Source organism: Mustela lutreola, chromosome 1 (genome assembly GCF_030435805.1).
Source record: "Mustela lutreola isolate mMusLut2 chromosome 1, mMusLut2.pri, whole genome shotgun sequence".
Taxonomy (NCBI): domain Eukaryota; kingdom Metazoa; phylum Chordata; class Mammalia; order Carnivora; family Mustelidae; genus Mustela; species Mustela lutreola.
In genome coordinates, this window is record NC_081290.1 from 5,783,233 (window position 1) to 5,800,002 (window position 16,770).

The window sequence follows — 16,770 nt, forward strand, 5'->3', positions numbered from 1 at the left end:
CTAAATGGTTAAGTAGATTATTTTAATATGATGTGGTATACGATGACAGGTTGAAATAGAAACAGATGGCCCTGGAATTTGAGTGTGGGGCCAGGAGGAGTGAAGGATGGCTTTAGACAGGATAACTATCCTGAAAGAGAAGAAGGAATCAGTGAAGCCTCCAAATGAAACAAAAACATTTCGTGTTAATGTTGTCAAGCCTGCTAACTTCTTAAAAGTTAAAAGAACTTCTTCAAGTTCTTAAGAACTTCTTAAAAGTTCTCATTTGGTATTTTAAAAACAAAACACTTGGGGCGCCTGGGTGGCTCAGTGGGTTAAAGCCTCTGCCTTCGGCTCAGGTCATGATCCCAGGATCCTGGGATCGAGCCCCACACGGGCTCTCTGCTCAGCGGGGAGCCTGCTTCCCTCTCTCTCTCTGCCTGCCTCTCTGCCTGCTTGTGATCTCTGTCTGTCAAATAAATAAAATCTTAAAAATAAATAAATAAACAAATAAATAATAAAAACAAGAGACACTTAAGTTGTTATAAATTCTTAGCCAGATGATGTTCCCCATCCCTTATTTAAATTTTTTCATGCCTCTGTTTTTTTCCCTAAATTCTTGATGAATTTTGTGTTTATCTGTTTGTCTTCCTGAAGAGGTTAGAAGAGGCAGAGGGTGAGGTGAAGGGTTCTCTCCACAGAGGGAATGTGAACAGGAGTCGGTGTTGGGTCTGTTCGGTGAACAAAAGAGAACCGTTTCTGTTTTCATGAAGGTGTTCAGCATATAATTGCAAATACAGAATTTAAGTTCCGAAGCCTGACAGTAGAAGTACAGATCTGGACACATTTCCTAAGATCAGGGGTAGGCTGGAGGGTTAGAGCAGTCTCACGTAGGGGTGGGGAGAGGAGAGAAGGCTGGGGCGCACGGAGGGCGCGGGGCGGGGAAGTAGCCCGCGGAACGACGCGTCGTCTGTATTTCGGCAATGAGCGACTTTGTGGTTTTTTCCCTCCTGGCCCAGATGGAGAGCTCCCAGCTGATCCACTGCCGGGAGCTCGTGGCACATCACCTTTCCTCTCTGCAGTCTTGCCTGCCTCTCAATTCCGTGTATGTCTACCGGCCCCTCAAGCACACCCTGGTGACCTGTGACAAAGGAGTGTTCAGATTACAGCCCTCCTCTGTCCCAGGCCCAGATTTAGGTTTCTCCAAGGACAACAGCAAACCGGAAGTGCCGGTCAGAGGCCCAGCAGCCTTCTACCACCATCTCTCGGCGGCCGGGGCGTGCAAGCAGACGTCGGCCAAGCGCAAAGTGGAGGAGATGGAAGTGGATGACTTCTACGACGGCATCAAGCGGCTCTACAACGAAGACAGTGCGCCAGAGAACGTGGGTTCTGTCTGTGGCACTGATCTATCGAGGCAGGAGGGACCCGCTTCCCCTTGTCCGCCTTTGCAGCCGGTTTCTGTCATGTAACTTCGAGTGCAGACTCGGCAGACTACTCTGGGAGCGGGAGCGTGGGAAACCGGGAAAGGCTGTATGAAGGTGTGTACCTTAGCAGGCCCGTCGAAGTGAGCCAGAAAAAATCCCCACTTACTTGTGTGGCAAATTAGAGTCAACATCATTTAAGCATTTAAAGACCAAAAGAAAAGTGTAAAATTCAAAAGATCCAAATTTGTTTTAAAGTAAAAAAAAAATTTTGGAGTGTTTTGTCAGTTCCATCTTTTCTCTACTAAAAGTAATGGCGATTCACCCATCTCAAAAGTGCTATTCAGTGTTTTCTTTAAAGTTCTAAAACTCACAGCTGGCACACCCTGTCTCCAGCATCCTGATTTAATTTTTCTCATTTTTGCTTGCTTCTTTATTGAATACTTAATGAACTTCTATGCATGTTGATCTATAGCCTGACTTCCACTGATTAGGAAACCCTCAAAATCATTTTTTAGCAATTTAGTGAATAAATTATTTCATTGTGACAGCCATGTTTAATCCATGATTCAGATTCGTCCCGAAAGGGTCCTGCAGAATCGCCGCATATGAGCGAGAGGTGGTCAGGGGAAAGGACTGGTGTTACCACGTGCATTTTGTGTTGGTCTAATTTCGATTCCTGCAGTTTGGAAACAAAATTATCGTTTTCATTTTTTGTTTATCTCAAATTGGAACTTAAAAGTGGCATGTAATTAGGACACTCCTAGATTGGTTAAAAGCATTTCTGACATTCGTATAAAAGGATTCGTGATACAGTGAATTACCCGGGCGCTCGCCAAAGAAACGTGGACCAACGAAGGGTTTGAGGGTTTTTTTGGGGGGGGGAACTGACCCGTTTTCACTCATTTGTAATCAGGAGAGACTGTCTGAATACCGGAGCAGCTCTGAGGTTGGGGTCTGTAACACATAATGACGGAATTCAGTGCCCTCGATTTCTGTTAAGCTCTTTGTATCTTCCTGACCAGAGTTTTCGCCCTACCTTTCTCTCAGTGACTTCTGGACCCTGAGCTCCCCGTGCAGGCTGAGGAAGGCACTGCAGTCAGAACCATGTACTGATGAGAAAAGCCTCTGGTAGCAATAAAAGTTGTCCTGAAACCTCTGTATCTTTAACTTTTTTCTGCTTGCAAAGTGGTACTAGTTCCTGTGAGACGCTGCTATTTCTGCTACAGAAATGATAAAAATCCCAAGTACATGCTCGCGGAAAATCAAACATGAAAAGGGGACTTCAGTGTGACGGGGGGTGTAGGTTTGGGCCCGAGAGTGTTTCCTTTGTGTCCTTTCCTCGCCTTCCACATAGTCTGTTTTCATCTGACGGAACAGCTGCTGAGAGCAGGGCATCACCTCACAGACTGTTCCAAGACGGGGAAACCGGACCTTTGCGGGTAATTGTTCGGTGGCTCCTGATGCTCGGAAGGCCTGTCATTCCAGGAAGCCTCCACAGAGGCAAGGGAATGAACTTGATGATCAGGATAAATTCTTCTCTGATCTTCCATTTAACAGAAAAAAGTGCACCCTCTGACTCTTGAAAGTCAGACCGTAGTGAAGCAGTAAGTCTCCGTTCAGTTTACAAGACTGGTGCAGAGGATCTTTTCCTACAGATGAGTTAGTGGGGAGAGGGCTGAGAAGGGAGGGTGCGCCCACATCCCAATAAAAAGTAAAACGATTTGTCAGAAATGTTCCTGACACAGCCTCTGGCCTGAGGTTAGCTAGAGCTTCGCCCCGCACTCCACCCAGCTGAGACTCAGCCTAGTAACCCGCACCGTGGAGGGATGAAGACGTTGGCATCTACACCCTACGTAGCAGCGATTCTTCTCTCCTGGGTTAGAAACAGCGTGTGTGTGTCCTCCGTACTCCGCGCATCTGGATTTTCAAGCTTAATTTACTCGTTCTGGAGTCAGTCATGTTTGAGCAAAGCTGCCCGGGGCAGCCCAGCGCCCTTTCACTGGAGCGTGTGCATAAGCTGCTGACTCTTGGGAACATGGTGACGAGCTCATCTTCATCTGTAGGGTAGTTCGTACATTTTTCAGCTGGAAAGGGAAGATCTTGTGTCCCCTGTTCTCACAACCATCCTGAAAGATTGTATTCTTGGTCTGCATTAGCAAGTTGAGGGTTAGAGGTCCAAGGCCGCACGGCCAAGAACTGTTGTTAACAGTTAAGGCTCCATTTCTAACTCCAGTTTACTCTTTATATTCGCTATCATGAAGCTTTCTAAAGTGTCACTTCTGAAGCCTGCAGAATTCTAGAACTTAGCCTTTAAACTGTTAAGAGGAGAAGGTCTCCCATCTATGCCCAGTATTAATGCTTTGAGCTTGGGCCACTAGATGGTGCTTCTCGGAAAATAAAGCATCTTTTTTAAGTTTCGGGGGAAAGCGGAGTTCCTTAGGCTGTGTGAGAACGAGCAGTTGAACACTTGTCTCTTGTTGCCAAACACTAACATCATTTGCAGTTCAAGTTCACGTCATTTAAGGCATGGGGGACTGTGTATCTGGGACTCGGAAGATGAGCAAGACTGGCCGCAGTCTGGGGCAAGTTGTGTCCAGACAGTTCTCTTACGAAGAACAAAAACAACTGGTTTTGCAAAACTAATTTTTCTGAGTTGTCTAGCCCTGCGCAATAACCTAGAAATGCAACTGAGAAGATTTTGTCCTCAAGTTCCCAAAAATGCTGCTTTCAGTTTGAGTTGGATTTGACCAAATTCATTAACGGGTAAAAGATAAAGTACAGGCTTAGACAGCATAGGTTTTATCAAGGAACTAGAAGCTTTCACTCCCCATAATGAGTTAGTGATTTTTATGGTGTATGGTGTGCCACCGGCCTATGGGTAGGTCAGAGACCACCCTCTTGCCATCTCTGGATTATTGAAAAGGCGTAATAAGAGGTAACCAAGGATGTCTTACCAGAGAAATTTGGAGAAAGCTCCCAACTCGTTTTTTAGTTCCCAGGAACTTCTGAGTTAAGATAAAATAGTAAAAACCTCCCCCTTTCTCTTGACTATACGATAAATCTTCCTAGCGTGTCAGATGGCAGAACGGACGTGTGTGACACAACTGTAGGGTAGTACAGGAGAGGCCCAGTGAACCGGTTTCTCATTTCCTAGAAACTGCTGCTTTCGTTGGGCGAGAGGACACTCTAGAATGAAGGGCAACCCTAAGCAACCACGGAAAAGGAACTTGGGCGAGGTGGGAGAGGGCTCCTGCTTGTCAGAACACGATCGGCTTTAGCAGTTTAGCACAGAAAGGGCTTACCTTTTGCTCCCCAGATCTGCTGTGTTCATGAGGAATACAGAGACCAGGGCGGCTCGTGGTGTGGGGCTACATCCCCAGCACCCAGTGTAGGCCTGGGGCCGCCCGGGGAACGAAGTATTCGGGAAGGGAGACCAGAAGCGGGTGGGGAAGGTGCACGGGTGCCCGGAAATAGGGGCAGGGAGAGCTGCCACGGCGCCCTCCGTCTGGAAACGCTGCACGCACAGTGCTCCGTCCAGCCCAAGTCTAGCGTGTCACCCTGCACGCCCTTCCCCATGCACTCGTGTGTGTGCGCGTGCACGCGCCTGTGTGTGTGATCTGTGCCTTACGGTGGTCCACTGGCCTGGAAAGATCTCACTTGTGTGCAGCTACTTGCCAGCGTGGGACGGCTGGGAGGGAGGTGAACGGACGCCCAGGCTCCCGGCTGGTCTTTCCAGATGAACACATCCAATCGCTTCTCCAGCCAGGGGAGCTCCAGCTACTTGCTAGAAACGGATCCGAAAGCCTCAAGCACAGGGTCTTCAAGCGAGCCGCGCGGACACCCCTGCCAGTCTGCAGAGCGAGAAGAGGACGGGCCTCTGCAAAGCCGACGGTCGTGTGGGGAAGCCTCGCTTACACACAGGGAGAATCAGGTACTGACTTCCTCGGGTGCCCGGACTCTCTACTCAGAAGCTGGGCCCATAGGCAAAGACCATCATTAACTAAAAGGCAAGTTTCATGTTCTAGATACAGTTGATTGGGGGTGGGGTGGGGGAGTCGGGCCCAGCATACTGGGAAGATGACCTAATTTTCTGCCCACCAGCTCAGCAAATACGGACTCAGAAGATGTTTATACACGTGCTGGACCAACCTCAAGTAGGTGGTGTAGACTATAGCGGTCACAAGTGATCAGGCAGTCTATATCTGAAAGTCAGATGACACCTATTAAAAGACTGAATGCAAACTAAAAAGCCCATTACCCATGGAAACCGGGTCTGATGACTCAGTTCTTGCTTTGCTTTTCAACAGTCCAGCTTGGGATAAGCAGATCATTATTAGTGATGATGATCAGCCCTGGGATGGCTTTACAGCTCTTCACTGGTGAGCCAGGAGAACTTGAGAACTTAGCAGTTTTGTCAACACTTGAGAAAAGGACTCCCCAAAGTAAAAGGCCGAATCAGCGGCGAGGCCCGTGAACTCACTTGACCAGTGGTGTCCGTGGTCAGCCTTCCCTAGGAGCTGAACAGAGGCCAACGTGCTTACAGTAACCTGTCCCACACGGGAGAATAAAAGGGAAAAGCAACAACAGGCTACACATTTCTCTACTTAAAAAAAAAAAAAAAAAAAAAGTGCCTGATTTGATTTTTAAATACTGCTCAAATGATGTGTTTACAACCTGATGCAGAATTTGTTTTTAAATGAGTGATGGGGTTAAGTTCATATTAAAATACTAATAATCCGGGGTGCCTAGGTGGCTCAGTAGGTTAAGCCTCTGCCTTCTGCTCAGGTCATGATCCCAGGGTCCTGGGATCGAGCCCCGCATCGGCTCTCTGCTCAGCGGGGAGCCTGCTTCCTCCTCTCTCTCTCTGCCTACTTGTGATCTCTCTGTCAAATAAATAAAATCTTTAAAAAACAAAAAAATAAATAAAATACTAACAATCCAGTTATTGTACTTAGTGTATACAGTGTTTTCACACAAAAGGTTGGTTGTGTTTGACTTAAAAAGCAGATGTCCTGCTCCGGCATCAGTTAAGAGTTGGCGCCCACCCATCCACCGCAAAGCCACTGCTGACCAGACCAGCAGATTTCTACCTTTATGGATTATAATATAACATGGGGAGGGGGGCTCTGGACGCTTTTATTTTGAGCATTTAGTGGCTCAGATGAACCTGACTTTATTACATTTAATTAGTTTCTTTCAAGGAAAGCCTCTTTCTTAGATGCCAGCATGCGCATCCAATTGCCCTAAAGGACCCGTCCAAGAAGCAAGGGACTGAAGAGCCGGGAACCGGGGCCCTAGGACTCCGTGCCACCTGCCAACAGAAGCCTGCGCTACCAGTCTCGAGCAGCGCGAACTCCTGGGGATGTCCACCGAACACGACTCTGGGGCTGCAAAATGATGGAAATAAGCGAAGACTATCGACAAGTAATAAAATTATAAAGTAACTTAAAATGCACGTTCATGCTCTAAAATAGAGCTGAATTTGAAAGCCGTCCCTTGATGATGAAAAGTGCCCCTAAGAGGTGACTGCTAAGCGACAATGGCCCTTCCTCTCTCCACCCCCTCACAAAAGTGTCAGCGTTAGGAATCACAGCCTCTGCTGCCAGAGTGTGTGTTCCTATGCTGGGTGTATTTTAAGTGAATCCCAGTGAATTTTATTTTTTTCCCACAGACATGGTAGAGAAAGCCACCTGGGGGACTGAGAAGACTGGGGGTCAGAAGCATCTGTACTAGAACTAGAACTAGAACCATGTGTACCAGAACTAGTAACGATGCTAGTCGGGGAGGGGTTGTGTATGTCCCTGGGGTTTGTTCCCACGGCCCAGCGAACAAGCCAGTCTGGAAACAAGGGAAAGTACAGCTTCACAATAAATAGAAAGGCAGGGATGGGCCAGAAAGTTATTTTAAGGTGGCTTTAAGTATAAATTGAGCCCTAGAGGCAGAAAAGTCCTTGACCCAACACTGACACATTTTAAACACGATTAAGACTTGTAGGTCAAAACGCTAGTGACACCCGAGGGGTTTTCGTGGTTGTATCTGAGATCAGCAGAGATTCTTAAACAGAATTCTGTGACTTAAACTTCACTTAGATTTCCCCTTGATCTTAAAACTGGCATAATTTTGATACCAAACTCAGTTTGAATAACCAATACATAAAACAGAACTGGCTAACTGGAAATTTTTTTTTTTTTTTTTTTCAAAAACAATCCCAAACCAAAAACAACTTATATAAGGGATGCAGGTCACAGAAAAGGAGTGAAATCAAACAACAGTGGTTCCTGAATTTAAAGGAAGGATGCCCACTTCTCTCTCTCAAGAGGCAGATGGTCAGCTGAAAAATAAAAACATTGCATCAATAGAACACTCCAAATAAAAAAATTGTAGCCATCTCTGTTCATGCAATATCAAAAGTTGAAAAAAAAAATCCCAAACACCAAAACAACCCATAAAAACTAACAAAAGCAAAGAGGATGTTGCCCAGCTCTTATGGCCTGATTGGTGGCCGAGGGTCCCGATGGGGCTGTTCAGAAGGTCGCTCACGGGACAGAGAGGTCTGGAGTTAACATGAGATCGAGTTTGTGGGCCCTGGAGGTGCTGCCCAGCCCAGGGTAGGGTACGTGCCGTCTTCAGTCCGTGAGTTCTCAGCTCGGCAGCTTCAAGAACAGGACAGCTACGCGACAGGGTCCCAACACACGGCTACCTGGGGTCTTGGCCCACGTTCTCTTTTCCACTCAATCTCCTTGTGAGTGTGATTAAGTATTACCGTTTCGGGTAGTGACAAGTCCCTTTGGAAAGCACCGCGGGCAGTGGTTGGTAAACAGACATGGACAAGTACAAACAGCGACGCGTGTTTGACCCGGACTTTAAAAGAACAGGAAGCGACGGTGGAAATGAGGTAACTCTTCCCCGACACGTGAACAGACAGCTCCTGCTCGGCTAATGCTCTCTGTCCATTAGGAGAGAGGAGGGCTTGTCAACAGGATGGTTACATAAAGAAGAAGCTACAGAAGAGAAAAGAGAAAGATTCAGATTCAAATTTGATTCTTAAAAGCTGGAAAAAAGGGGGAGCGGGGGCTTCTCCACGACAGCTGGGCTCACTTCTGGGAGCAGCCCCGGCGGCGCCGACACCAGGGGCCGGGCAGGGGCCGGGGACAGCCGTGCGGACAGAAGGGGATGGGGGAGGGGGAGGCAGCGGCCACACGTGAGGGACAGGACACCACAGGCAATGATCTCGGAGAAGGTGCTGCTGCCCCGACGGGAGCGTCTGAAACCAGCAGACAAGGCAGGAACGCACGAGACTCCATTCCCTTTGCTTTTATCCAATACGAGAGTCGTGTGTACATGCGCACAGCAAACACGGACTGAAAGAACTCACAAAAGGGCACACGTTGTTTGGGTAAAAATATATTTTCGCCCACATTGTGTCTTGGCACTAGTGATAAATGCATAGATTACCTGCCCATCATTATGCTCCTACCTTAACAGACGCCAAATTACTGAGCATGGTTGCTACGTGACTACTTTCGTACTTAAAAAGTGGTATACTTCATATCAATACAATTATTTTCGTTTTTAAAAAAGACAAGTGTCTAACATGCAGCTTACACATAAAACAATTCTGCATTAACACCAAAAGTAGGTTACACAACACTTCTAGAAACACACTGGTTATTTTCAAACAGCAAAATGACAGTGACCTACAACTACAATTTAAGGCATATCAGCATATTTTAAAATTAAGAAATAGACAAAGTTCTAATGCTGTTCACAGCTTTTCGTTTATTTAAAAAATTCCCTCAGACCTACATAAATCTAGACTTCGTAGGTTACAGTTTCCACTAAAAACTCATCGCATATGGACCCTGTCAGTGGAACCAAGACTTTCTGGAAGCTGAGACTTGACGATTTCAGACACTTGCAAACGGCAAAGCAGAGAGATCTAAAAGGACGGGTTTGGAAGGACCACACGAGACACAGTAGGACACGGGTCGGTAACAGCTGAAACCCAGATTCAACAGTGTGTGTGTGCAACACTATGTCAGAAAGTGAAGAAACCCAGTCCGTCCATTTGAGGTGCACGAGAATGCAGAGTAAGTGTTATTGCTGGTGAGATTACAAAGCAGAGAAGGAAGACAATAAGGAACCTGTGCCCAGTGTGACCTTCAATGTTCCCCTGGTTGAGATGCCCTTTCTGGACAAAACTCTGACCAATTAATGAGGAGCCTAAGCTGGGAAAACAAAGTCCCTAACTGCCAGAAAATTCTCGTGCTTTTCCATCATTCTACGGCACGTACAACCATTACACGGACCTAAAATCCAAAAGCAATGGTCATTGTGGCTGAGCAGAAGATACAGGGAGAGGCCAGCTAGAGCTGTCTAGCCGAAAAAAAGGTGTGTTCACGGCCAGCGGTCAGCGGGAGGGAAAGACCATCAAACCGAGATCTTCAAAACATTAAGCAACCTAACATAAAAAATATTTCCCTCTTGGTTTTCTCCAAAGGAAGGTGGTCATTTCTTATTCTAGTTTTACTCCACAGTCAGAACCGAGGACCTTCTGGAATGTCCAGGGATGCCCACAGGTGCGAAACGCAGCCTGGAACAGGAACTTCTGACTTCCACATGGCATCAAGGGAAAGCCAAATTTGTATTTACTGTGGGGAAGGTACACATGTGGCTATTTTAAATATATTTAGTGTTTCCTTTTTCTCGTCATAAACAAAGGCTACTCTAACCTTCCCTCCCCCGTTCCCTCCAGAAGGGGGGGGGGGGCATCTATCCCGTTTGTTTCTCTAATTTCAAAAAGTCAGAAAGTTCTCCAAGTTTTCTTAGTACTGTACTTACATGCAAAGGTGAAAGCACATCCAATTAGCTTTGAGGGTATCATTTATTCCGTGCAGAGCCAAGGACTACTGTGAAGAAAGGCACAGACACAAAGAGAAGAGAAGGGCAGCAACACCAACCCAACAGGGCCAGGGCGCGGGGCAGAGAGTTCAGAAGCAACGCTGTTTAAAAAAAAAAAAAAGGGGAGAGCGAGCTTCTAGAACTTTCTTTTGACTTTTTATTCCCTGACTCTCCATGTGGTTTATTTTGTTGTGACAATTTTCTTTGGGGGGATCAATCCGTCAACAATCTTGGGATCAAAGTCGCAGCGAGGCTCCCTTTCGAGAAAGGCTTTAGCACTGCATTAAAAACGGTCATTTTGCGGGGACCACTGCGGAACCGAGAAGCTGTTTTGTTAGAAGGCACAGACAGCTCACACACAAGCAGCAGCCGGAGCGCACACGACACAGGCGTCAGGCCTCGGCGCGGCCACGGCCCGGTCAGCCTCGCGGGAGCGGACGTGCCCAGTGGCCGGGCGCGCGACAAGCACGACGACGGGACGAGGCCGGGGCTCCCCCCGGGGCCTTCGCGCCGCCATCGCGGTCCCAGCCCGCGGCTCCGAGCCTGGCCCGGTCGGCCTTCAGCGGAACCGAATCCGGACTTCGGCTAAGGGCGGACCTGGGTCCGGGGAGACGCTCACTTCCTTGCCCCGAGCGTGTGCTTAAGCATGAAGACAAGGAACGAAACTGCTGGAATCAACCAGAGGCTTGTGACAAAAACCACAGAGGGTGCGTGCGGGTCCGGGGGTCCCAGCGTGTCTGTCCCCTTCACGCCGCGTGTGGCCGGCGGGGGCCGGAGGAAGCGGGGGTGGCTCAGGGCAGCGGCCGCGGGCGAGGACCCGCAGCCCCCGGGGCTGTCAGCAGCAGGGCAGGCCGGGAGGACAAGGGACAAGCCCCCGAAGGGGCGGTACAGGCGGGGACACACACCCCCTCCCTCCGAGTGTGGTCTGGGGTCTGCGTGGCCTTCCTGGGCGGCCCTGACCCTTGCGGCCACGGCCACGGGCGCGCCGCAGCGCCGAGACAGGGGGAGGAGACCCTTGGGACAGCCGGACCTGAAACCCCAGCCCTTCTGGCCCTTCTTTCTCTGCCCCCAGGAATGGGCGAGGCCCCCAGAAGTGGGGCTGCAGAGGACACCAGCTGGTCACAGACTTCCTACCTGCCTTGTCCCCGACGAGGGCCCAGCGTGATCAGCAGCCAGCACCGAGCCCTGAGCCGGCCCCGCCACGGACAGGGCGAGCGCCGCTTGCTGCGAGCGCAGGAGGCCGTGGGAGCTCGTCCTCCCGTGGACGCAGCTTCTGGCCACGTTCCACTACCTGACCCTGCAGATCCCCCACGGGGACAGGTTCAAGGTCGTGCTGATAAAAGGGAACACAATGGGCTTTCTCATTGCGGTCCAACTTGGCCAAGACTGGAGAGGGGGGGATTGGACACGTGTTTAAAGCCATAAGAGGGGATGGTCTGAAGAGACCCCCAGCACGGGTCCAACAATGTTATCGTAATAAGGAGAATCCCACGCAGGAGTGACAGTCCTGACAGCCGGCCCCTGTTCCACCTGCACAGGAGGCCACCTCGGCTGGGGCGGGGACGGAGGAGGGGCAGAGTGGGTGGTGGGCTCCTGCCACCGGGGGTGAGGAATAGAGAAGAGCAAACGGCCGTCACGGGCATCGGGACGAGCGCTCGGCTGCTGAGGCGGTGACGAGTTCTCCCGACAGACGTACACGGAGCCAGCAACCCGCCGGCCCCCGGTCCCAAGCGGCACACAAGCAACAGGCATGCTTCCCGCTGCTCGGAACAGGCATAAAAGGCAAATCATTGACTTTCCAGAAACAGAGTCCAGCGGCACACAGCTTTTGGTGTCATTCTCTTGTTCTGTCATTTTCCGCTACCCAACAACATTCAGCAAAATGAGTTAATAGTTACTGGTGTCTGGGGAAGGGTAAAAAAAAATAACGAAATAAAACAAAAGGACACACATGGCAGAGATACAATATTACTGCAAAAGCAGGTGAATGCGGGACCGTCCTTGGCTTGCCAGGCTTTATGTGAAGCTTGCACTGCAAGTTAAAAAACAAAACAAAAAAGTTAGAAATAATAATAAATAAAAAAGAAAGGAAAATTAGGAGCGCCAGCACCAGCATTCGGTGATGGTGAATGCTCATGCAATGATTATGGAACTGACAGAAATTAAAACCACGCATCGGAAGAAGCTATTCTACAGGACAAGCAAAAGCAACATTTTAATACTGAATTAAAGAACACACAGTTAGTTTCCATTTGCATGTAATTAAGACTTTAGGACTGACTTCTTGAAACCACTCCATATTATATGGAAGGTTTTCTTTTTCTCAAATAACACAGAACGTTATCCACTAATTCGGCTTCCCCTCGGCGCTGAAGAGAAGCGCATCGTTCCGTGTCTGGGCGGTTGGAGTCAGAGAATAAATCTGCAGCACCGTCTCTGAGCCGTTGACTCGGGGACTGGCGTGCAGGGGACGGGGACGGGCCACGCATGCACTCGGGAAGGAGAAGCAGGACCGGCACTGGGTGGTGGTGTCCACAGCGCTGGGGGCAGAGCGCGACACCGTCCCCGAGAGCCGCAGGCCTCCCCGCAGGCGCGTCCGAAACATGCAACCTCGTTCCTTAGCGAGGAGGGAAAATAAACTTTCTCTACAACAGAGGAGCGGACGGCTGCGGAACCTGTCGTTCTCGGATGCCAGCGACCGTTTGTAAATGATGGATTTTAAAACCTTCTTTCCGGGTGGATGAAACGTCACCACCCAGGCCTCCCGGCAACGGCAGTGGTGCCGAGTTTTCCAAAAGGAGGAACGCGGTCCGCTGAAGGCCTCACCCTGGCGCCGGCTGGGGAGGGCAGGAGGTGCCCCCGGTCGGCTCTACTCTGCCTGTCACCTTAGGAAATGTGGACTCTCGAGCCACCACAGGCCAAGAAGTATAAAACCTTATGTACGTTAAAAGGGGGCGTATCCCCAGAAGAGCAAAACAGAATTTGAAACTATTAGAAACACGAAGTTAATTTTCAAGGTGGAAGCATAGCGAGTAAATAAGTGTGCATCTCTTTCTAGAACAGTTTTCTCCCCGCAACAAAGCTAGCTCTGAAGGGGCACACAGGGGACCCCGGGATCGCCTCCGGCCACGTGAGAACACGCAGTCTCCCATTTGTCTCCAAGTGCTGCTCCGGTGACCATCTTCCTGTGTCCTGTCCAGCCCCCGGGGCCCTCAGGCGCGAGGTGGGGGTCCCCTCACCTCCACACCCAGGCCTCCGACCAGCAGCTGCCTTTGGCTTCACATGGGGAAGTTGTAGAAAAGGTTAAGAACCTAGCCAAAAGTATGTGCCATTCTCAGGTATGAAATCTGCTCACTGCTGTGCACCAAACGAAGTCTAATTCTAGCACTAACACAAGGGAATGTATAAATAAGGCTAAAATAGAATTTACACATATTTTGTGTGAACTTGAAAGGCATTTTACAACGCTAAGGCCCGAGGTTGGGATGAAAATAACCTAAAATGATCGAAAGGGCAAGGAGAAACCTCCCTCCCCGGGAAGTCTGTCCCTACACAGACTGTTGTCCAACGGAGGCACAGTGCTGAGCAGCTCGTGTGGCTTGTGTGGCTTCAAGGCACGTCCAGGGCGCGGGGCATCTCCTCGGAGCGCTGCTGGTCTTTTAAAAAGATTTTAGAAAACGTGGACCTTCACGCACCCGAGTGCTTCGGGGTAAGAAAAACTTGACTCTGGGTCTCCTAAGCCGTGAGTCGGCAGCTGTTTCATCCGTACCTACGGATGTGCGCCCACACGTGCGTGCACCCACTCACATTCACACACACACGCACACACGCACACACTTGATCCCGGGCGAGTTCGGGTCAGCAGGGGACTGAGGCCCCGCGACTTCCCGGCCGGCCGCACTGGAGGAGCCGCGTCCCGGCCGCACGGACCGTCCCCGCGAGTGGCCGCGGCTCCCAGCGCGCACAGTCCCGGACGGGGTCGCGGTGCCGGCAGCGGTTCCGCTCAGGCTCCGTCCGGCCTGACTCGGTCCGGCCTGACCCGGTCCGGCCCCGGGGCTCCCTCACTCGCGTCTGGACCGACTGTTAAGCTCGCAGCGCGCTTCGCCCACGCCGGGCCGTCGCCCAGGGAACGCGCTTCCTTCTTCGGCCTCTGCACGCGTGTCCCGCGGCTCCGCGTCCCGGAGGCCGCGTGTGCGGTGCGCGCGGTCGCGGGGCGAGAGCATCGGGACACTGGACGACGCCCGTCGGGGCGCGCACCCCGCGGCCAGGCCCAGCCCGGCCCCGGCCTCTGCCCGCCCCGCAGCTCCCCCGCGCTCGCTCCCAGCGCGTCCCCTAGAACCGGGAACCTGGCCCCCAGGGTCAAGACTAAGAACCCCGTCGCGGCGGCCCCGTCGCGGCCCCGAGAGCCCCACCCGCTCAGCAGACGCGGGACGGCGGCGCCCTGGGCTGGCTGACCCGGGAGACCCGTCCTGCCCCTGCGCCTGCCACGCCGGCCGCGACCCGGGATGCCCCGCGCTGGTGCGGACGGGCCGGCGCAAGAGGCCGAGGCCGGCCCGCACCCCCCCGCGGGACCCAGGCGGCCGCCGCTGCCGCTGCGGCGGGAAGCAGCGACCCAGAGAGGCCCCGACCCGGGGGCACGGGAAATCCAGGCTGTGTCTCAGATACTCTTTCCTGTGCTTCGAGGATGGGGGCGCGGGGCGTCTGGACGGGAAGGTGGACGGACCCACAGTTCACCGGTCGCACTTAGGGGAAAACGCGGCGGCCCCTAGCCGGCTGTCCCGGTCTTCCCCTTCGGAAACAAGACCTTCGGTGCCTGGCGTATCTGGCCGCGCCACACAGAACAGAACGACCTTCGCCACCGTCCGTCCAGGACGCCCTCATCGAGTCTCGAGGACGGTCTCCAGAGAGCACTGAAGAGAAACGGACCGTCTTCTCCAGTCCTAGCGCTGGTGCATTAGACGCCGCAGGACGGCAGGGGCCTCCACCCCGACGGCGTGCCGCGCGGTCCGGTTTTATACGTTAGTCTGCGCACCCTTTACGCACACGCTAGAAACCTGTACCATCTCCCCTGCACTGCAGAGAACAGACTTGCTTTTATCTTTCTGGTCACAGACCAGCTTCCAGTCTGTCAACGGGGAAAGCGGAAACATGCAAGAGGAATAAATGGTTAGGAGGCCCGGAGCGTGGGGGACACCCGGAGCGTGGGGGACACCCGGAGCGTGGGGGACACCCGGAGCGTGGGGGACACCCGCTTACTTTTTCTTGTCCTTGTCCTTCTTGGTTTGCTGCGCCCCCGCCTGCTGCGTCTGCGACTGCAGGAGCTGAGCCGCCGTCTTCTTCTTCTGGAAGTTGCTCACCTCCTCCTCCAGCTCCTTCTTCTTGTCCTCCACCTTCTTCTTCTCTTCCTGGTGGGTCCGCTTCAGGAGGTCAAACTTCTCGTGGAGCTGGAGAGGGAAAGAGGGGGCGAGCCGGGTGAGGGAGTGACGGCACTGCTGGAGGCCACGTGCGTCTGTGCAAAAACAACCGCCGCTCCGTGTTGCTGCACCTGCGATGGTGGGGGGCCGGGGTGGGGGGCCGAGAGCGGCCCCCAAGCCCGGCGACGCACCCTTCGGACTTGGACGCCAGCACACTGACGGGAATCCTGTTCATTCTTACTGATAATAAAATACATGGTCATTGCAAGAAGCATAAAGAAGAAAAAAATTATCCGCGCTCCAAACTAGCCATTTACCCAAGTGGTAAGAGTCCTTCTGGATTTCTGGTCCTTTTTCACAGTGTGTAACATACACTCACTCACTACAGACACACACAGTGATACAGACACTACAGGCTACTGGAATAGTAAGAATCTGTTGGGAGGTTTCTGGCATAAATCGAATTTAGAAAATCATCACGAGGCAGAAACAAAAGCGAGGACGAAGGGAGGACAGAAAGAAGAAAGAGAAAAGCTCTTACTGGGTGACTCCAGCTTTCTCTCCGGCTTCCACTTTGTACCTATGGCCAACAATAAGCCAGGATCAAGTTTGCTGGGCAGCAAAACTATACCGAGGGCTTAGCTCCTTAAACAGCCACTGAAGTTCAGTTGTCTTGATCAAGATCACTTTAAAGGAACGATGAGGAAACCGTGCAGTTCGGAAATGTACAAGCCCGAGATGCTCGTGATGGGCCCTCGGATTCAGGGAGATTACCGTCTCCCCCCGCCCGCCCCCGTCTCGGTGCGATGTGTGCCACAGCGGGAATCTGTGCGGACTTCCAGGAGGCGGTTAGCGGGGCCTGGTCACAGGCAATGACACGGAGTCTCGAGGCCCTGGAGCAGCGAGTGTGAGCCCCTCCAGAAGAGGCCCACAGCCAGACCCGTCACCCAGCAGCGGGCGCCCCAGGGCCCCTCCACGGCTTGGCTCACCGGGTTGGCGGACAGACTGTAATAATGGTCCCAGAATCCCAACTCTTCCGTTGCAAGACTTAA

General features: G+C 51.7%; 2 protein-coding genes across 12 annotated transcripts in view; one reads left to right on the forward strand and one right to left on the reverse strand.

The window, feature by feature from the left end:
• CCNI (cyclin I) overlaps positions 1-2,559 on the forward strand; it is a 30,054-nt gene extending 27,495 nt beyond the window's left edge. For all 4 annotated transcript variants that reach the window (XM_059158621.1, XM_059158773.1, XM_059158768.1 and 1 more), the window contains one exon: positions 999-2,559. In XM_059158621.1, the coding sequence (XP_059014604.1) occupies positions 999-1,448 (450 nt within the window). In that variant the 3' untranslated portion in view covers positions 1,449-2,559. The remainder of the gene's footprint in view (positions 1-998) is intronic.
• A 5,012-nt stretch (positions 2,560-7,571) lies between these two features.
• Positions 7,572-16,770, reverse strand: part of SEPTIN11 (septin 11) — an 88,769-nt gene continuing 79,570 nt past the window's right edge. For 2 of the 8 annotated variants that reach the window (XM_059158513.1, XM_059158115.1), the window contains exons 9-10: positions 15,561-15,748; positions 8,792-10,312 (exon numbers count right to left, since the gene is read on the reverse strand). In XM_059158513.1, coding sequence (XP_059014496.1) covers positions 10,288-10,312; positions 15,561-15,748 — 213 coding nt within the window. In that variant the 3' untranslated portion in view covers positions 8,792-10,287. The other 6 variants (XR_009350044.1, XM_059158183.1, XM_059158463.1 and 3 more) reach the window with 6 other exon arrangements.